The 16,628-nt window shown below is 43.0% G+C and overlaps 1 protein-coding gene across 1 annotated transcript in view; it reads right to left on the reverse strand.

Annotated features, from left to right (window-relative positions):
- sik2b (salt-inducible kinase 2b) overlaps positions 1 to 16,628 on the reverse strand; it is a 41,934-nt gene that overhangs the window by 19,595 nt on the left and 5,711 nt on the right. The window contains exons 3-4 of the mRNA XM_076734513.1: positions 12,905 to 12,968; positions 2,917 to 3,078 (exon numbers count right to left, since the gene is read on the reverse strand). Coding sequence (XP_076590628.1) covers positions 2,917 to 3,078; positions 12,905 to 12,968 — 226 coding nt within the window. The remainder of the gene's footprint in view (positions 1 to 2,916; positions 3,079 to 12,904; positions 12,969 to 16,628) is intronic.

A 16,628-nucleotide genomic window follows, 5' to 3' on the forward strand; every position in this document is an offset into this window, starting at 1 on the left:
GATTTCACGAGTGATAAAAAAAAGTTGCATAACTCAGTAAAGTCGGGTTTTGCCGGCACAACCTCACTTGGTCTGATCTGACCAGTAGCTCAGTGGTTCCCAACCCTTTTCCTTAAAGGACTGATTTGCAACATAGACTACAATAACCCAATCTAATCAAGGACAATAAAGGAATAGCTGCCAGGATAAAGAGATACAAGCAAACAAGGCTCTATCTCTATCTATTGTTTCATGGTATATTATACATCATCATATTGTCCAACCTCTGTGCTTTACTTCTATCACTATAGATGTACAGACAGAAAGTAATTAGAGACTGTTTCTCCAACACGTGTCCTTGATCTGGAGATTGTTTGTACTTTCTACAGCACTTAATGGAGCATGAAACACCTTTAGGGTTTGGTGCACTTCCAATGACCTCACCCTGGATGGTTTCAAGCTTGAAAAATTCAAATACTAGTTAATGAAGCTGTAAACAGCTTGATGATGTGAGACAATGTTTGACGCGTTGGATTGTATTTTTGAAAGTGGTTCCCCCACAACATTTTTGCTTTGTTTGTCAGAAACTCGACACAACCCAAGCATGGAAGCTATATTTTCCTGGCTCAGCCACAACAGGCTGCCCGCCTCTCCTCCTCTCATCCAGCAACTCGCTGTTGTTTTTTGTCATTTCTCCTCCTCTCTTTCCATCCCCTTCAATCTGTCAACTTGAACGTGAAGGGGCGGTTTGAAGTGAAAACATGAAGGCCACCCCCCGCTGCTGCTGTTCCCCTCTCCTCTGCAGCCACCATGAGCATGACCTTTCTTTGACTGACCGCTGCCTGATTAAGCTTCACACAGACTGACCAGAGGTGGCCTTTCGAAAGCAGGGAGACATCACAGCTGGAGAAATCCAGAGGCAAAGGTACTCTTTCTAGAAATGCATTTTCAGCCTAGTGCTGAAACCATGAGCTGATTAGTCAGAAACAAAAAACTAATAGACATAATGGGCTAATAGACTATTTGATTAGGAAAATTTTTCATCATCAAATAGCCAAGATATGCAGCAACATGCCAACAAAGGCAGGACGAAAGAAGACTGTTTGCTGCTACACGAGGATGAAAATAAAGCAGGTGTCAAACTTTTTAGAAAAGTCTACTTTGCCATTTTGTTTATGTGTGAGGACATGCATTCATCACATTTATTAGATCTCAACGGCACTCACGCTGTATGGCTTTTTACACCTTTAAAGTCTAAAAATAATCGACAGATGCATTAATAATGAGAGAAACCATTAGATGCAGAGCAGCTCAACATGAGCACAAAAAGAAAAGGAAATATTCACCTTTCTGCTGATCTTAGCGGACACCAATGTTACTAATGCATTAAGGACATTTGAGGTGAGGACTGTTGCATGTACAGTACAAATCTGACACGTCTAAACTTCATGTGCTATTTACCAAACTTGTCTAAGCGTGTTGTGGGTAAGAGCAGTACAGTACGTACCTTTCTGCTTCTCTAATCACAAGCCAGGTAATGTTCTGTTCATTGCTTTCCTGCCTCCAATCTAATCTGCCATGCGGACAATCGGCCGTGAGTCAGGCTTGTTTGTGAAAATTACTGCTGGGGTAACAACATCACCAGGTTATCATCTTGGACCCTTCTGAGAAACAGTGGACGCAGGATGATGCGAATAATGATGCAAGTGAAACACTGGGTTACTGTGCAGATCGGTCAAATTTGTCCTTATCTGAGTTTATCTTTTAGAACAAACGCCACAGAACGCTGGGCGAGACTTGCATGAGGTGGGATGCTCATCTGTCATTTTACCCACATTAAGTACCATTTATCAGACTAATAAACAATGACTTCATTCTGTTATTGGGCGCCCATTAGCCATTGTCCATACACGTGCTGGCTCGGTGCACAGCATGGATCTGCGTCTTGAGCCAATGACAAGCGCTGTTTGCTAATAATCTGTGCAACAGTTGTTTGTATCCCGCTACTTATAGTGTACTTTCAGGCTGTTCTTGTGATTTTGCTTGAAAAACGAAGACTGATGCAGTATCTGCTGTGTTTGGCAATAGCAGCAGGGGTCAATGGAAAAGCGCTACATGATATGCAGTCCTTTGAGGACAAGAGGCCATTTTCCCTGGAGCACACACTCATGCTCAGTGTGTCTGGTATCCTCTCACACCTGTATTTTTAGCCATCCTCATATGATCAGCTCACCTTAGGTGGATTTTAGTATCAGTATCTCCAAACAAAGCCTAAGATAAACCTTGTCCTCTTTCAGGGCATTTTCACAGCTGCAGTCCTGCCACCCGGCTATGATCCTCCACTCTCCAGTCTCCAAAGTAGTCAATCCATATCATCACCTCCTCTCCTCCTCCAATTAAAGCCAAACTCGTCCCTCCCATCACCCCTCCCACTCTGCCCCCCTCCACTCTGGGAAACAGCGGCAGGGTGACATTCTCACTAGCTAGCTCTAAATGCCAGTTGCTTAATAATCACACCTTGAAGCTTGTACTACAGACCTCCAGCTTAGTCTCAAATCTCTGCCTCTGGGTCTGTTCCCCTTTCTGTCGTCTGTCTTTAATGTTTCCCTGTAAATGAAAGCGAGGGGGTCACTGGGGAGGGATTTTTGATGTCCTCTGATCTGATGAAGGTGACACAAGCCTTTGGATTCTTGCTGAGATTTTAAGTCGTGGCATCTTTCAGCCAACAGCCGTCCCACAAGCAACCCCTGACCACTTCTCAACACTGTGCAAATGGCCTGGGCAGGTGTTTAAGACATTTCTGAACTACACCAGCACTGAGACCATGGCAGGCAATGGATCAGAACTAAATGATTCCATGCAGGCATCCTGTATTTCGTTCATTCATTCATTCATAAATGCATTTATGGGTCCTCCTGCACGACAACAGTATGGTACCTGCAATCTTGATGTTCATGTGACCATCCAGCAGCAGATTCTCCGCCTTCAGGTCCCTGTGGACGATGTTGCGGTTGTGACAATACTCCACCGCCGACAGGATCTGCCAGAACTTCCTCCTGGCCTCCAGCTCGCTGAGACGGCCGTGCTTCGCCAGGTAGTCTGCAGCCAGACAGCGGAGAGAGGTGATGTGTCATGTTAGGATTATACGCAGATAATATTTTACATTGACTTATATAACATGACTTTACAGGCCTTTCAAACACATTATAAGGTATCGCTTCGCACAGCTGAAACGAGCGCACTTGTGCAGATTTTTCAATCCACTGAGTGTTGGTGGTTGTGTTGAAAGGATAATTTGCTTTTGATGAGGTTCAGGCCTGGTGCCAGTGCTAGTTTACAGCTGCTCTACATTACAGCACGCTTTGAAAAGTGACTCAGTGCAAGATGTACGGTGCAATTTTTCTTTGGAAACCCCTGTTCTAACCCTGTGTGTATTATAGTGTGTGTGCGAACGTTTGAGTAAGCAATGGTTGACAGTGGAGAATGCAGTGTGTTGTCATAGCCCGAGGTGGAAAGGGGAGGACGAGATTTCTGAGAACTGGTCTTCTGCTACATTATGTCCACATTAGTACGAGTTGGAACAGGGTGTGAGCTGGGAGGATTAGTGGGAGGTGTATGATTGCGGTGCACACACACAACAATTAGTGGGAGAAATCAAGATGCCAATGTACACAACAAAAAACAAAACTCATTATTCTGCCTATCAACTTTCTCAATAAGACAGACTGAGTTTGTGGTTGTTTAGAAAGACGCATGAAACCGGAGTCCATGCTGCCCCTGGGGGGGCCTTAGCCATAAATTTTACTGTCCTCTTGCACCAAGCATCCAGATCACTGACCTTTTCCTCATTGTCTGCTCTCACACCACCCTCGCTGTTTTTCTAACCTTTCACACTCAGCGTCCACTAATTTTTTTACAAAGTCGGCCTGACAGACTATTTTTCACGGGATGCATGATTTTTTGCAGCCCCGTGAACTTTGGAGAGTGCGGTGTTTGTTGCTGTCAGCGGGGTTCCTCTTCACACCTCTCTGTCCAGATAGCTTGCAAACTCTTCAATTCACACTCTGTGGCAAACAAGATAGGACACTCTGTGTTGGCTTTCCTTCCAGCTGGCATGGATACAGACCACCGACCAATCCTGACGACAATGCACAACAACCACAACAAACCCAGCTGACAAAACTTCATATGAGCAAACGGAGAATAGTGCAAAATAGAAGGAACGTAATTATCTGAAGACCCACAAGGTCAATCTCATAAAAGAGCATTTTTGTAATCATTAGGCGGACGGGGACTTGCAGCTTCGTTTGCTCAAGATATTAAAACCGACTTTTTGCCTGGTCTTTGCATTTGTTAGAAATACCTTATATCTTTGCCTTCTTTGTACACAAGTAATATTGCTGTGATTTCCCTTGTGTTCACACACATTTATTTAAGATAAGATCACTGACAGAATTGTGAAACCAGGCCTCTGTCAAGATGCAGAGAAGTCACATTAAGCCAATTTCACAGTCCATTAACATCAAAAACATTGTGCCATCAACTTAGCATGAGATATTGAAAGAATAGCTACACGTATCCTGCAGTAGCGGGAAGCATCACCTTGTAAACTCTTCATCTTAACAGCTGAGGGTTGACCAAAGGGCCAGCTGTGCGTTGGGACAAAGACGGTACAATAAAAATGACTAAAGGATATAAGTTGCACTATTAAGCTTCAGGGAGATGCTGCTGTTCCATCTTTAACTGTGTGGTTGACAAATAGCTAACATCTGACAGAGTGAGAAAACCTGATTAGATAGCGGCTGGGAAATTCCATAATGGAGGCCATTCAGTGACCGGGGCCGCTTTCATGCAACGCTGCTAATCAAAAAACACACCGGGGAGGGGAATGTGTCGAGGAGGTCCAAGTATGCACCTGTGAGGAGAACAGGGCTCTGGAGTTTGATCAAACCTCTCTCTTTCTTTGCCTGGTATGCTTCGACTTCCTTGTGTTTGACCAATAGGCTTGGACACTGAAAGACAGCCACCCTCCCACTCAACTCATTACTCTAACTCCATACAGACCTGTAAGCTACTGCTGACAAAGACCCTGATGAAAACCAATGTTGCTTGCAACACATTGGTCGTTTTAAATACACACTGCCATATAAAATAAAGGCATCTCAATTTTGTACAAATCCTAAAGTGTGCCTGGGAGCATTCCTGAGACCATACTGCACCCAAGCACTGAGCCTCTCACAAGATCACCACAAAGACCCAGCAGCACTTTTACTCCATTGTCTTCAATGCGGCGAACACTTTCTGACTTTCCTCTATGGAATACATCATGAGAGAGAAACCCTGCACATTTTGTGAACATGCACTAAATTACTGGACACTACCCTCCCAATTCTGACGTTGGAGATGCTGTTTAACCATCCAACAAGCACATGGTTATCGCTTACTGCCACCTTCATTCTCACACATACGTAAAAACACTTGCATACAGTTATTATCTGATGTCCGACCATAGGCCATTCCTCCTTAGAACATAAAGATCATAAAGTTTTGAGATTATAATAAGAAAACTGGAATATTTCCAGTATCAGTTCAACTGCAAGTTATTTTTTTGATTCATTGTTTGATCTATAAAATGTCAGAAATCACAATTTCCCAGTGTTCAAGTTAAGAAAGTCATACTGCCTGTTTGGTCTAATCAACAGTCCATGATTCAAACAGATATTCAGTTTACTATTATAGAAAACAAAGTAAGCTCACTTGAACACTGAAATGCTCAGCAAACCAAATGCTGAACACCACAGCTCATCCTGGTTCTGTATGAACGGCAGCACTGTGCTGCTACTGCTTGTTCTACAGCAGCACTTGAAAAACAAGCCATTACTGTCCGAGCAATCAAGACACAGGCACGCACACTCGCACAAAGCGGTATGTTGCCCCAGTGGAAGGATGAGTAATCCACTGATACAATGTTGGCGAGGCCAAGGACCTCAGCACAGTGAGGCATACAGAGCTGCATTCTGGGAAAGCAAATAGAACAAGTATGAATCATAGGGGTATTAGGGAACAGCTCAACAACCACTGTGTTCCACTTCTGCTGAGAGCTGCGTGAGGAGCTAAGTCTCTTAACAGCTGCTCAGGTTTGGAGGGGACAAACATCATGGGTACAAACTGGCATGTTGGCTAGACCTCTGGCTGGACTTCAGATAACACCGTGGGGCATGCATGGGGAGTGTGTGTGTGTGTGTGTGAGTGTGTGAGTGAGCGTATGTGTGTAGAGGACAAGGGGCAAACACATACTCTGTTTCCACATCAGTAACTGATACCCAAACCACTTAAATACAGCAGCCACATTAAAGTCAGTGCATGTGGGTGTTGATAGATGTTGGTGCAGATTTAATACTGGCACCCTCAGGGGTTAAATCAGGCTGGAGCCAGCTGGAGCCGAGCACTGCCCTTTCATCCAAGTTCTAACCTGCCAAAGATCAGCTGCTGCTACTGGTTGTGACTTCTCCTCCATGATATACTTGTAAGTGCTCATTGAGGAGGTATAATCCTATTTGTTTTGCCTAAAAAAAACAAAGCTCATAACTCCCTCCTGCAGGAACCACCCACTTATAATACTCTTTCCATTCAAACTCATGGGTTATTTCGCTCAGCCTCTAGTCATGATACGTTAAAATTTTCCTGTCACCCACTCAACTAGCCTTTGTATTCATTGCTGAATTACTTCAAACAATCCTGAATTTAACTACCAGAAAGTGCAGGGTTGTGACAATCACATTTACTACTTTCATGGCCTTTAAATGCAGGGCTCACCCGTCATGACGCACTGACAGTTTGGGAATCCTGTGGCGAGTTTTCCTCAGAGACAACATACTGCTGTCTGGGACCTGCTGAGCTTTACATATGAATAGAGCAGCTCAAATATACTGCCAGGAACAGACAAGTTTTCTGGTCATGTGGATGATCCATATGGTCATCATGTTTTCTTAAATCTTCATATGGCCACATAAACCTGCTAATGATCCACAAATGAGTTTGGATTTTTAAAATAACGCTCTTTTTGTTTCCGGGAACGCCGCTAACACATTATGTTGCTCTTTACACCCACACATCTACCTGTATCGCAATTAAAAGTAGCCTCTCTCACGCCCTGCTTGCATGTGTTAGGGCACGTGGAAGAAATAAGCTCACGGTGTTTGGATAGAAGCACTGTTATAAAACATGCTTGATTAACTTCACTTGAAGATGTTTAGCATTCAAGATAATGTAGATGATATTACCCTTGTTAGCGTTCCTATACAGGATGATAAATGCCAATGCACATAATTTTCTTTGGTTTCTGCTTCATACAGTATGAGGTGAATGCAGGTGGTTAAGAGACACTAGTAAAGAATTCAATGGCATGGAACAGCTGAAGTTTTTCTCATTACTTATTCAGTTCAGTTTACTCATTAAAGTCAAGGACTGACATGTGCGGATGCAGACAAACGGTACTTATTTGTACATCTTTTGATTATTTATTATAAAAACACCACATTGGTTCCAAATGTCTGCAATCACCAAAGATGAGCACAAATTACCTCAGCTCGAATGTGGAGAAAAAACATGTCAGGTTTATTCTGGTACAACATTTTCCTCCTTGCGATTCATCCTTCAGCAGGTGGATCCTTGAAAGCTGCCAAGCAAGATGCCGTCTGTCACTCAACTGAAAACACTTATTGTAAATATCAAAAGGCAGGAAATGCTGCCACCTTCAAGCATCACCAAAACCCAGCACAGAAAGGTAGATATTCCATCTGCTGGAATTCAGTTAGAAATGGATACACCCACCCTGAGATTGAACGCTGCGGCTAAAACAAAGACCATGTGCGCTGTTGTAATTAACACACGCAATGTAATAATCCCTGTGGTGGTTCCATATCGTCACGCATGCCTAATATGTATAAATGAATGATTTTGTCTGCGCATGTAATTTCTTTCTTGGATATTGCTGGTGTTGGTCAGGTCCGCTAGCCACTTAGCCTAATGTGAGAACAGGTAACGTCACGAAAGAACATGGAAAAACAGGACGTTAAACCCTCCCAACTTATTTGGTACCAAACGACTGGCCCTCCTTTGGGCAGCGATTCCTTTATGTTGCTCCTCTTCTGGTCATCACAGTCAAAGCTGCCACACCCGGGCTGCTGACAGATCTGCAGAAAACTTACCCAATAAATACGAAGGATGCTTTATGGTGAAATAGAAATTGACAGACTGAGTACATACGACTGCATCAGAAAAAAAAAAAAATAGCCCGGGTATTTCTTTGAAGTCAACAGTCTCCCTGTCTCATTCCCTTTCCATCAGTCAGACAAGAGATCTGCATGAGTGATTCTACTCACTGTCAGCTATTATACGCCCCTCTCTCCAGCAGTGCTTTCTTAAATATGCATGGCCTACATTTCCCCACCACCTTCCAAATTCAAATGGATGTCCCCTGCTCTCGCCTCTATTCTCTTCTGCCTCCTCTCCCCTCCTGCCTCTGCTCTCTGCAACTCCGCTTTATTTGCGGCTGACCCAATTTCCAGGTTTGATCCATCCTGCGGTTTTGAGGCACACTGTGGAGTGGCAGACTGACTGACAGACAGACAGACACAAAGGCGCACCAACAAGCTGGTATGGATGCCTCTGCTGTGCCCATTACCGTGCCCACCCACCCACCCCTTTGCGAGAATGAACCCATCACTCTCCGCCTCCTTGTGCCAAACCCAGCTCCGCTTCTTTGTCTTTATGCCTCCAGACGCATGCAGGCACGCACGCATGCACACACACACACACACACACGTACACACACACCCCTCCTACTCCTCCACAACACCATTTACTGCTTGGTCTGAAGAGAGAATCTGAGGCTCATCTATTGTCTCGCTGATTGGCTGTAACAGGATGGCCTGCTAAGCATCCACAACAACTTCCCATCTTCCGCTCTCGGTGACCTACGGCCAGGAGCGGACCTGAGAAATTCATCATGTCAGAAAAGTGCAGGACAACTCTGGAGGACAACAGCGGAGGGAGAGGCTAGAGATGCGGCTTGGCAGAGCTTATCCATCTGAGCACATCATGACTGACTTGATCCATTTGAAGAAAAGCTTATTTGGAAATCACAAATGACTGTTCAATTTTGTGAGATTGAATACCGTAATACTAGTCTAGTGCTGCAGCTTCCAGTCGGTGTCTGCCTGGCTGAGTCAACGGTGCTATTGCTGCAGCTGATGATGACATATGAATGTCTTACATAACTATATTACATTGTGCAATCAGGGCAGAGGGGTCTGAGGAATCAGGACACAATGGTTTTATAATAGCCGGAGACGATCCATGAGGAAAATCTATGGATAATGGAAAATGAGGTTGACCAATCATGATTGGTTATTGAAAGGAACACGGCAACGGTTTTCTCGGTCACGTTGTTGATCAAGATTAGTCTGCTGCCTACATGTAAACATGTTGACAAAGTTATTCTCATGAAAGAAGACACTTTAGCACTTTATCCAAATTGAGGATTTTGTTCATCTTTCACTGAAAACCTCAGTAGAAGCTTCAAATGTAAAAAGAAAAAAAAAGTACATCCATTACAGCCCTTGTTTGTATCATATCTTGTTTATCTTCTGTACAAAAACCAAAATGTAGAATCCACAGTTGATTTTATTTTTCCTGTAGACAGTCAGGCTAGCTGTTTTCCCCTGCTTCCAGTTTTTATGCTAAGCTAAGCTAAACTGACCTTTTCCCAGCTGGGGCTTCACATTTAACAGACAAGTACGACAATGGCATCAGTCTTCTCATCTAAAACTCTCCATTAAAGCAAATAAGCATGTCTCCCACAACGTTAAACTACCGTTTTACGAGTGTACAGCACAGTGCGCTGACTGTAAGACTGCTGTCATTACATAGCATGCCGTTTGGTCTCACCACAATAAGCTGCAGCGGTTATAACGTACACACTGATCCTGATCTGTCTTTCCTCTGAGCACGTCTGCACTTCCCTCATACTTTTAACCGCACTCCTTTCTCATTCATTTTTTTCTTGTCTCTGCTTCCCAGCTCTCTCTAGGTCACAGGAGCAGGAGCTGCTGCTGCTGAGTCAACATCACAAGTGGAGCACTGGCCTCAAAGACGCACGCGCACACACGCACACACACACACACACACACACACACACACACACACACACACACACACACACACACACACACACACACACACACGACTTTTAAGTTTTACCATAGACTAATCCTCTCGGCTGCTGTGTCTGAAAGTAGGCTAAGTGTTAAACATTCTCAGACTGTCTAATAGGTGAGGCCAATAATCTCTGTGGATCACCATCCACTTACAGGTTGTCCACGTCAGACAGGTCGATACTTGTCTTTCTAGAAATATTTAATGTATGATTTAGGTTTTTTTTTTTTGTTTTCCGTAAGATAATCCTGCAACAATTGATCTCAACATTTGTAATCCTGAAAGAAAATGCACAAAAAGTCCAATAAATGTGCTCGTTCTTTAGACTTATGCCCAATATACTGGACTGAGATGGAGCTGTGTACACATGGTATAAACTGAATGTGTGTGTTGTGCGTGTGCTGCACCCCCAAAATGAACTGCCAAAAACACGTCCGTCTTCGTTTTTGCCACTGTTTAAATAACAGATGCCCGCAGTTCAACACAAGCACACTCATTCCTTCAGCCAAAACAGACGTTGTGCGAATAAAAACATAAACTTACTAAAACATTTTATCAAAGTAAATAAATTTGACAGGACACATTGATATCATAAAATCAACAAGACGTAAGTAAGAAATAGCTGTTTCAGTGTGGCACATGTGTGGAGCAGTGATAGAGTGTATGTGGTGCTGTGGCAGATGAAGATAATTTCTTATCTTTGTGTACTATTTTTGTTACGCTCTGACTGTCCTGTTCAGTGCAACTGTCTTTACTTGTGCTTCGCTATTAAAGCAGTGTGTGTAAACCAAATCTGCTGTAAAAACTCATTGTTGTATCTTGAAAGTCAGACTGTCCTCTCTGAAACTTGTTTAATGTTTGTCTGGCAAAGCGAGCCGGCGTCCGTTTTTGGTCACTTTTGTGTCTCAAAAACCTGGTAAATGACTGACTGGAAATTACTGTTTATACCAGAGGAATCCTTTTTCTTTTGTATCTGTCCCAAACGTCCACAATGAATGAGGAGAGCTGCTTCCGTTACTTGTTGCACAAGGAGTCAAACGTACAACATCTGGTCCATTTTAGTAGTTTAGAATTCATTATGAGAGACCTTCAGGCTCACATGATGAATCACAGATTTTTCGTTGATGTGACATCAATTAGGACCTGTTCACTGCTCATACGGTGAATTTCAGAACGCAGGTCTGTGTGATCGCTGCATTTCTTAAAAGGCAACAAAAAATCTGGTTTTTAAATGCAAATGTTTTCGGGTTCTCTTTGTCCTCTACAACAAAGATGCCAAGAAAGTTGGGAGTGAGTGTCCCTGAGCTCATGTATTAATCTCCTTTATCCAATCATGTGTTCACAAAGTGGTGAACCTCTCTCCATCCTCGCTTGTGAACGACTGAGCCTTTCCAGGATGACCCTTTCATACCCAATCATGCTACTATCACCTGTTACCAATCAACCTGTTTACCTGTGGAATGTTCCAAACAGGTGTTTTTGGAGCATTCCACAACTTTCCCAGTCTTTAGTTGCTCTTGTCCCAACTTGTTAGAAAAGTGTCGCTGCATCAAATTCAGAATAAGCAGATATTTACAAAAATCATTGAAACCGATGAGAGAAAACATTAAATATATTGTCTTTCTACTGTTTTCAATTGAGTATATTGAGTCAAAAAGGATTAACACATTATCACATTTTGTTCTATTATTTGTTTTACATGGCGTCTTATCTTCTTGGAATAAGAGTTTTATGACAATAAAATGAATCTCTGGTTTTTGGACAAAAAAAAATGGTGAATGTCAACAATTTGCCATGTTTTTTTTTCACCACAAGATTAATTATTCCCTTGTTCCTTTCTCTCAAAAATGAGGATTTGCTGCTTTTCTCTGTCCTCTGTGGTAGTTAATGGATTATCTTTGGATTTTTGAGGGTAAGTCAGACAGAATAGATTGTGATGGGTATTTTTCACTTTCACTTTATAAGAATGATTACCAAATGATTAACTGATTATGAAGAAAATAGGCAGATAACTCAGTCATGAAAATATTTAGTTGCTCCTTTGTCTTTCTTTATGTGATTATTCATCAGTTGATTGGTGCTGCATTACTGTGTTTATATCGTGTCCCTATCTTGATAATTCAAGATAATTAAATGGGGAAAGCGTTCAAGCTAGTGGTTGAAAAGATGGTCGTATTTTACTTTTAGTTTTGCAGATCTGCTCTTCAGTTAGAAGCAGAACAAAAGTTCAACAGTTAGTATTCAGAATTTAATCAACGTGCCATGTAATGGTCATGCAGAAAGTAATCTGGATATCTTGCGTAACGCCCGAGAGTGAACCAGCGAGCAGTGATTCTGCGCCACATGTGGTAAAAAAAATCAATCTTCCTCTGCTTCGCTGTGGCCTTCGCAGGCCGTCGGTGATGTCAACTTATACAACAAGAAAGCAAAGTCAGCACATTTAGCACAGCAATTACCAGCAGCACATGACATGGGCCATGTCAGGACAGTGTTCTCAGATATCCATCAATCATGTGACCTTTGAGATTGAGGCTGGGATAAGTGTAATGCAAACACTGATACTTCCTTGTTTGTCAAAAACAGTACTGACGCAACAGTGCAGATTTTTTTGTGCAGCTGATACGAGGCGAACATGAATGAACCGGGTGGGACAGTTTTTTTAAGATACGGACGTCAGACTGGTCTTATACTTGAAAAGATCACTCACCGAAGATCTCCCCATTCTTGGCATACTCCGTGACTAAGTAAAGCATGTTCTTCGTCTCCATCACCTGAGAGAGGGAGAGGACGAAGGAGCAGGGGCCGAGGGAGGGGAGAAAAGAGTGGGAGAGTGAGTACACACTGGAGACCACTTTTCAACAGCAATTATCATCACACAATCCAAATTAACAGTCTCCTGCAACAAGTGGGAATTAGAATGAGGGAAAAGAAAACACACAAATGACCAAAACATTGCACAATTGTCCACATGGCTCCCTCTGAGGTTCAGCCACGGTGTCTGGCATCCGCGAACTCAAGAGCGAAACAAAATGCATGAATGGCACGGCCTCTAAATATGGCATCCATGTAAGAGAACGGAGGTGGACGGTTGGTGTTGCAGAGTATATCTGAATGGTACTTAAAACCTCTCGGTCCTCACACGGTGCCGTGTTGTGTAGGAGGTGGAGGACCGATTTAGAAGCAGAAACACTCTGGAGATGAATAGAATTAAACGCGGAGGGGAGAATCAGATGGAGGGGGGAGGATGAATCAGACACAGTGAGCCAGACATTCACACTAGAAATCCCACGCTCATTGTTTATGATCAATTTTCCATCTGTTACACTGACCGATTCATGGATTAAGGAAATGAAAGCCAGTATTTTCTGTTTTCTATTTTTCTGGTTGGCCTTGGTTGTATAACAAACAACTTTTCGCCCTCTCTGTATTGTGGAGCTGGAATACAACTGATTGATGGAATAAGCGCATTTATAGGTGCTCGTTCAATCAAAACAAACGGCGCTGTGAGCCTGTACGGCATCTAATCTGGAATAGAAACCCTTCTCACAGCGGACATTTTGACTTGTCACAGCAGGAAAAGCACAGGTGTAACTAATAGTATTAACGATGGCTCTGTTTCATTTAGGTGTGCCAGGAAAGCAGCACGAACAATAGCAGGGCCTTGGCACCGGCACACCTGAGTGAAACGCAGCCATTATTAATGTTATTAGTTACACCTGTGTTTGACAAGGTAAATTATCCACCATGAGAGCGGTCTGTTCTCAATTTATGGCGGATATGTTTTGATTGTTTGTTGTTGTTGCTGTGATGGAACGCAGCAGCTACATGGTAACTAACTTCATGTGTTTTCCGCCATGGATCACATTAGCTGTATTAATCAGTCTTGAGAGGCACGGTGCAAAAAGCAGATGCTTCGGGCCGCATTTTCAACTTTAACAATAGTTTTGCAAGTAGTGCTGGGTGATATTGACATTAGCAAAAAAAAATGTGGTTGATACTAAGCCCTGCTTGCAAGGCCACGTCAGGCTAGTTTGATGCTTTGTGCATTTGTGTGAAATGAGTGAAGCTAAACAGGATGTGTGACCTCCCGAAGCGGCCTGTGGCCACACTTTATTGGCAGAATTGTAATATAATAATAATAGCTATATTTTCATTAGTGAATAGTGAGATGAAATGAAGTAAGAACCGTGTTTTTGTTACCTTAGAGGGCGCTCTTTAGATCTACAGAGGCAGCAGCTCCGCCATGTTGCACTGCCATATTTCTATAGTAGCCCAGAATGGACAAACTAAACCCTGGCTCTAGAGACAGCCATTCATGTTTCAGGGTGAGGCAAGGGGTGTTCATTTGATTGCAATATGCAACCTCACAGCTAGATGCCACAAAAGCCTACACACTGGACCTTTAACACTCCCTTTTTTAGACCTGCAGCTGTTTAACAGTAAAAGCCCTGATGCGCTGCCAGCAATCACTGTACCATTATGTATTGTATACAACCCTGATTCAGAAAAAGCTGGGACAACAGAATGCAATCACTTGCCAACCAGCTGTGTTTACAGACAACAGTTTTACAAATTGTCCCTGAGCTCATGTAGTAATCTCCTTTATGCAATCATGTGTTCACAAAGTGGTGAACCTCACTCCCTCCTTGCTTGTGAAAGACTGAGCCTTCCCAGGATGCCCCTTTCACACCCAATCATGACACTATCACCTGTTACCAATGAACCTGTTTACCTGTGGAATGTTCCAAACAGGTGTTCTTGGAGCATTCTACTACTTTCCCAGTCTTTAGTTGCTCCTGTCCCAACCTGAAACGTGTTGCTGGCATCAAATTACTATCAAATACTATCAATGCTGAAAGGTGCACACAGGTTTTGGAGTCCCTGCTAGTCCAGCAAGACAACGCCAAAGCCACATTCTCCACGTGTTACGACAGCATGGCCTCATCGTAAAATAGTACGGGCTCTACGACGGCCTGCCTGCAGTCCAGACCTGTCCCCCACTGAAATGTGTGGCACATTATGAAGTACAAAATTCAACAACAGAGACTGTTGAGCAACTGAAGTCGTATATCAAGCGAGAACGGGAAAGAATGTTGTTGTTGTTAACAGAAAAGGCAATGTAACACAGTGGTAAACATGCCCCTGTCCAAACTTTTTTGGAACATGTTGCAGGTGTCAAATTCAGAATAGACAGAGAGTGGTTTTGTAACTCTGAAAACAATATCCAGGAAACAACTTTGCTTAAAACCTTTGTACAGAGACTCTTGGCAGTGTAGACAGTGCAAAAGACGACAAGGAGATGTAAAAGGGGCCAAGTGAAGAAAATGATGGCAGACTGGGGTCAATAGAGAAGAGGCCACACAACAAATGACAACTAGAGTGGGGTCCACCGTTGGGTTGTCTGTATGTGTCTTCATTGGCTCGGGCTTCACTTTGGGCCACAGGGCCAACCCTAGCTTATGAGACTGGAAAGGAAATCACTAATTGACCCGAGCTGATTGGATGGATGGGCCGCTGGAAATAATGATACACACCAAAATACCACAGCAGAAAGCTGGAACAGTGCCACATGGTTGTGTAATGATAATGAACACTCATTTACTTTCCCTAAACAAACTAAAAGGACCCAAAGGCTTATGTAATGCAAGTGAATCACCAAAACTGTTGATTTATTTGTGGTCAGGCTATTTTGTGCCAGACAGCAGACATCACGGTAACTAGGTTTCCTTTTGTCTTGTTAAGGTGCCAACAAAGTGCAGCAGACAGAACAAATTATTTTGGAAAGTAAACTTTGAGTCTCATAAAAATGTACGTGAGCTTCCCATCCACACCTGGACACGCTGTGAAAGGTGGCATGAGGGACACATCACACTGCCGATGGTGGCAATGAAGAGTGCAGGTGCAAGGACCACCGCACGACAAGACTATTAACTTCATGTTAAATATTTAAAGATTTTTTTTTTTTTTTTTTACGGTTTGTGAAGGAAGCCATGTTGTACATGGCATTTCTGGATAGGAGAAAGACACAAAGATGAGTGGAATTTGGCCTTTTTCACAGCAGGAAAAGCACAGGTGTTACATTAACAATGGCCTGTTGGATTCAAGTGTCCCAGTAAGCCATGACAGCGTGACAGTGAGCATGCACTATACCAGGACCCTGAAACTGAAGGAACTAAATGGAATTTGGCCATCAGTCATTTTATGATTTACATCTGTGTGTTATCCTGTCAAAAAGTCTTCAGTGAAAAGACAGTTCATCATTGACTATGAAACAATCTATTAACTTTACAGCGTGCAGTGTATTTATTTTATTCAGCATCACTCTGACAGCTATTCTCAACATGTGTCAAAAGACTTGCTTTGGACTGACTCATCTGCATGGATCTCCAGTCTTGCTGCAGCTCAGCTTATCATGCAAACTGTGAAGAGAA

This window comes from Chaetodon auriga, chromosome 7, assembly GCF_051107435.1.
Source record: "Chaetodon auriga isolate fChaAug3 chromosome 7, fChaAug3.hap1, whole genome shotgun sequence".
Classification (NCBI taxonomy): Eukaryota; Metazoa; Chordata; class Actinopteri; order Chaetodontiformes; family Chaetodontidae; genus Chaetodon; species Chaetodon auriga.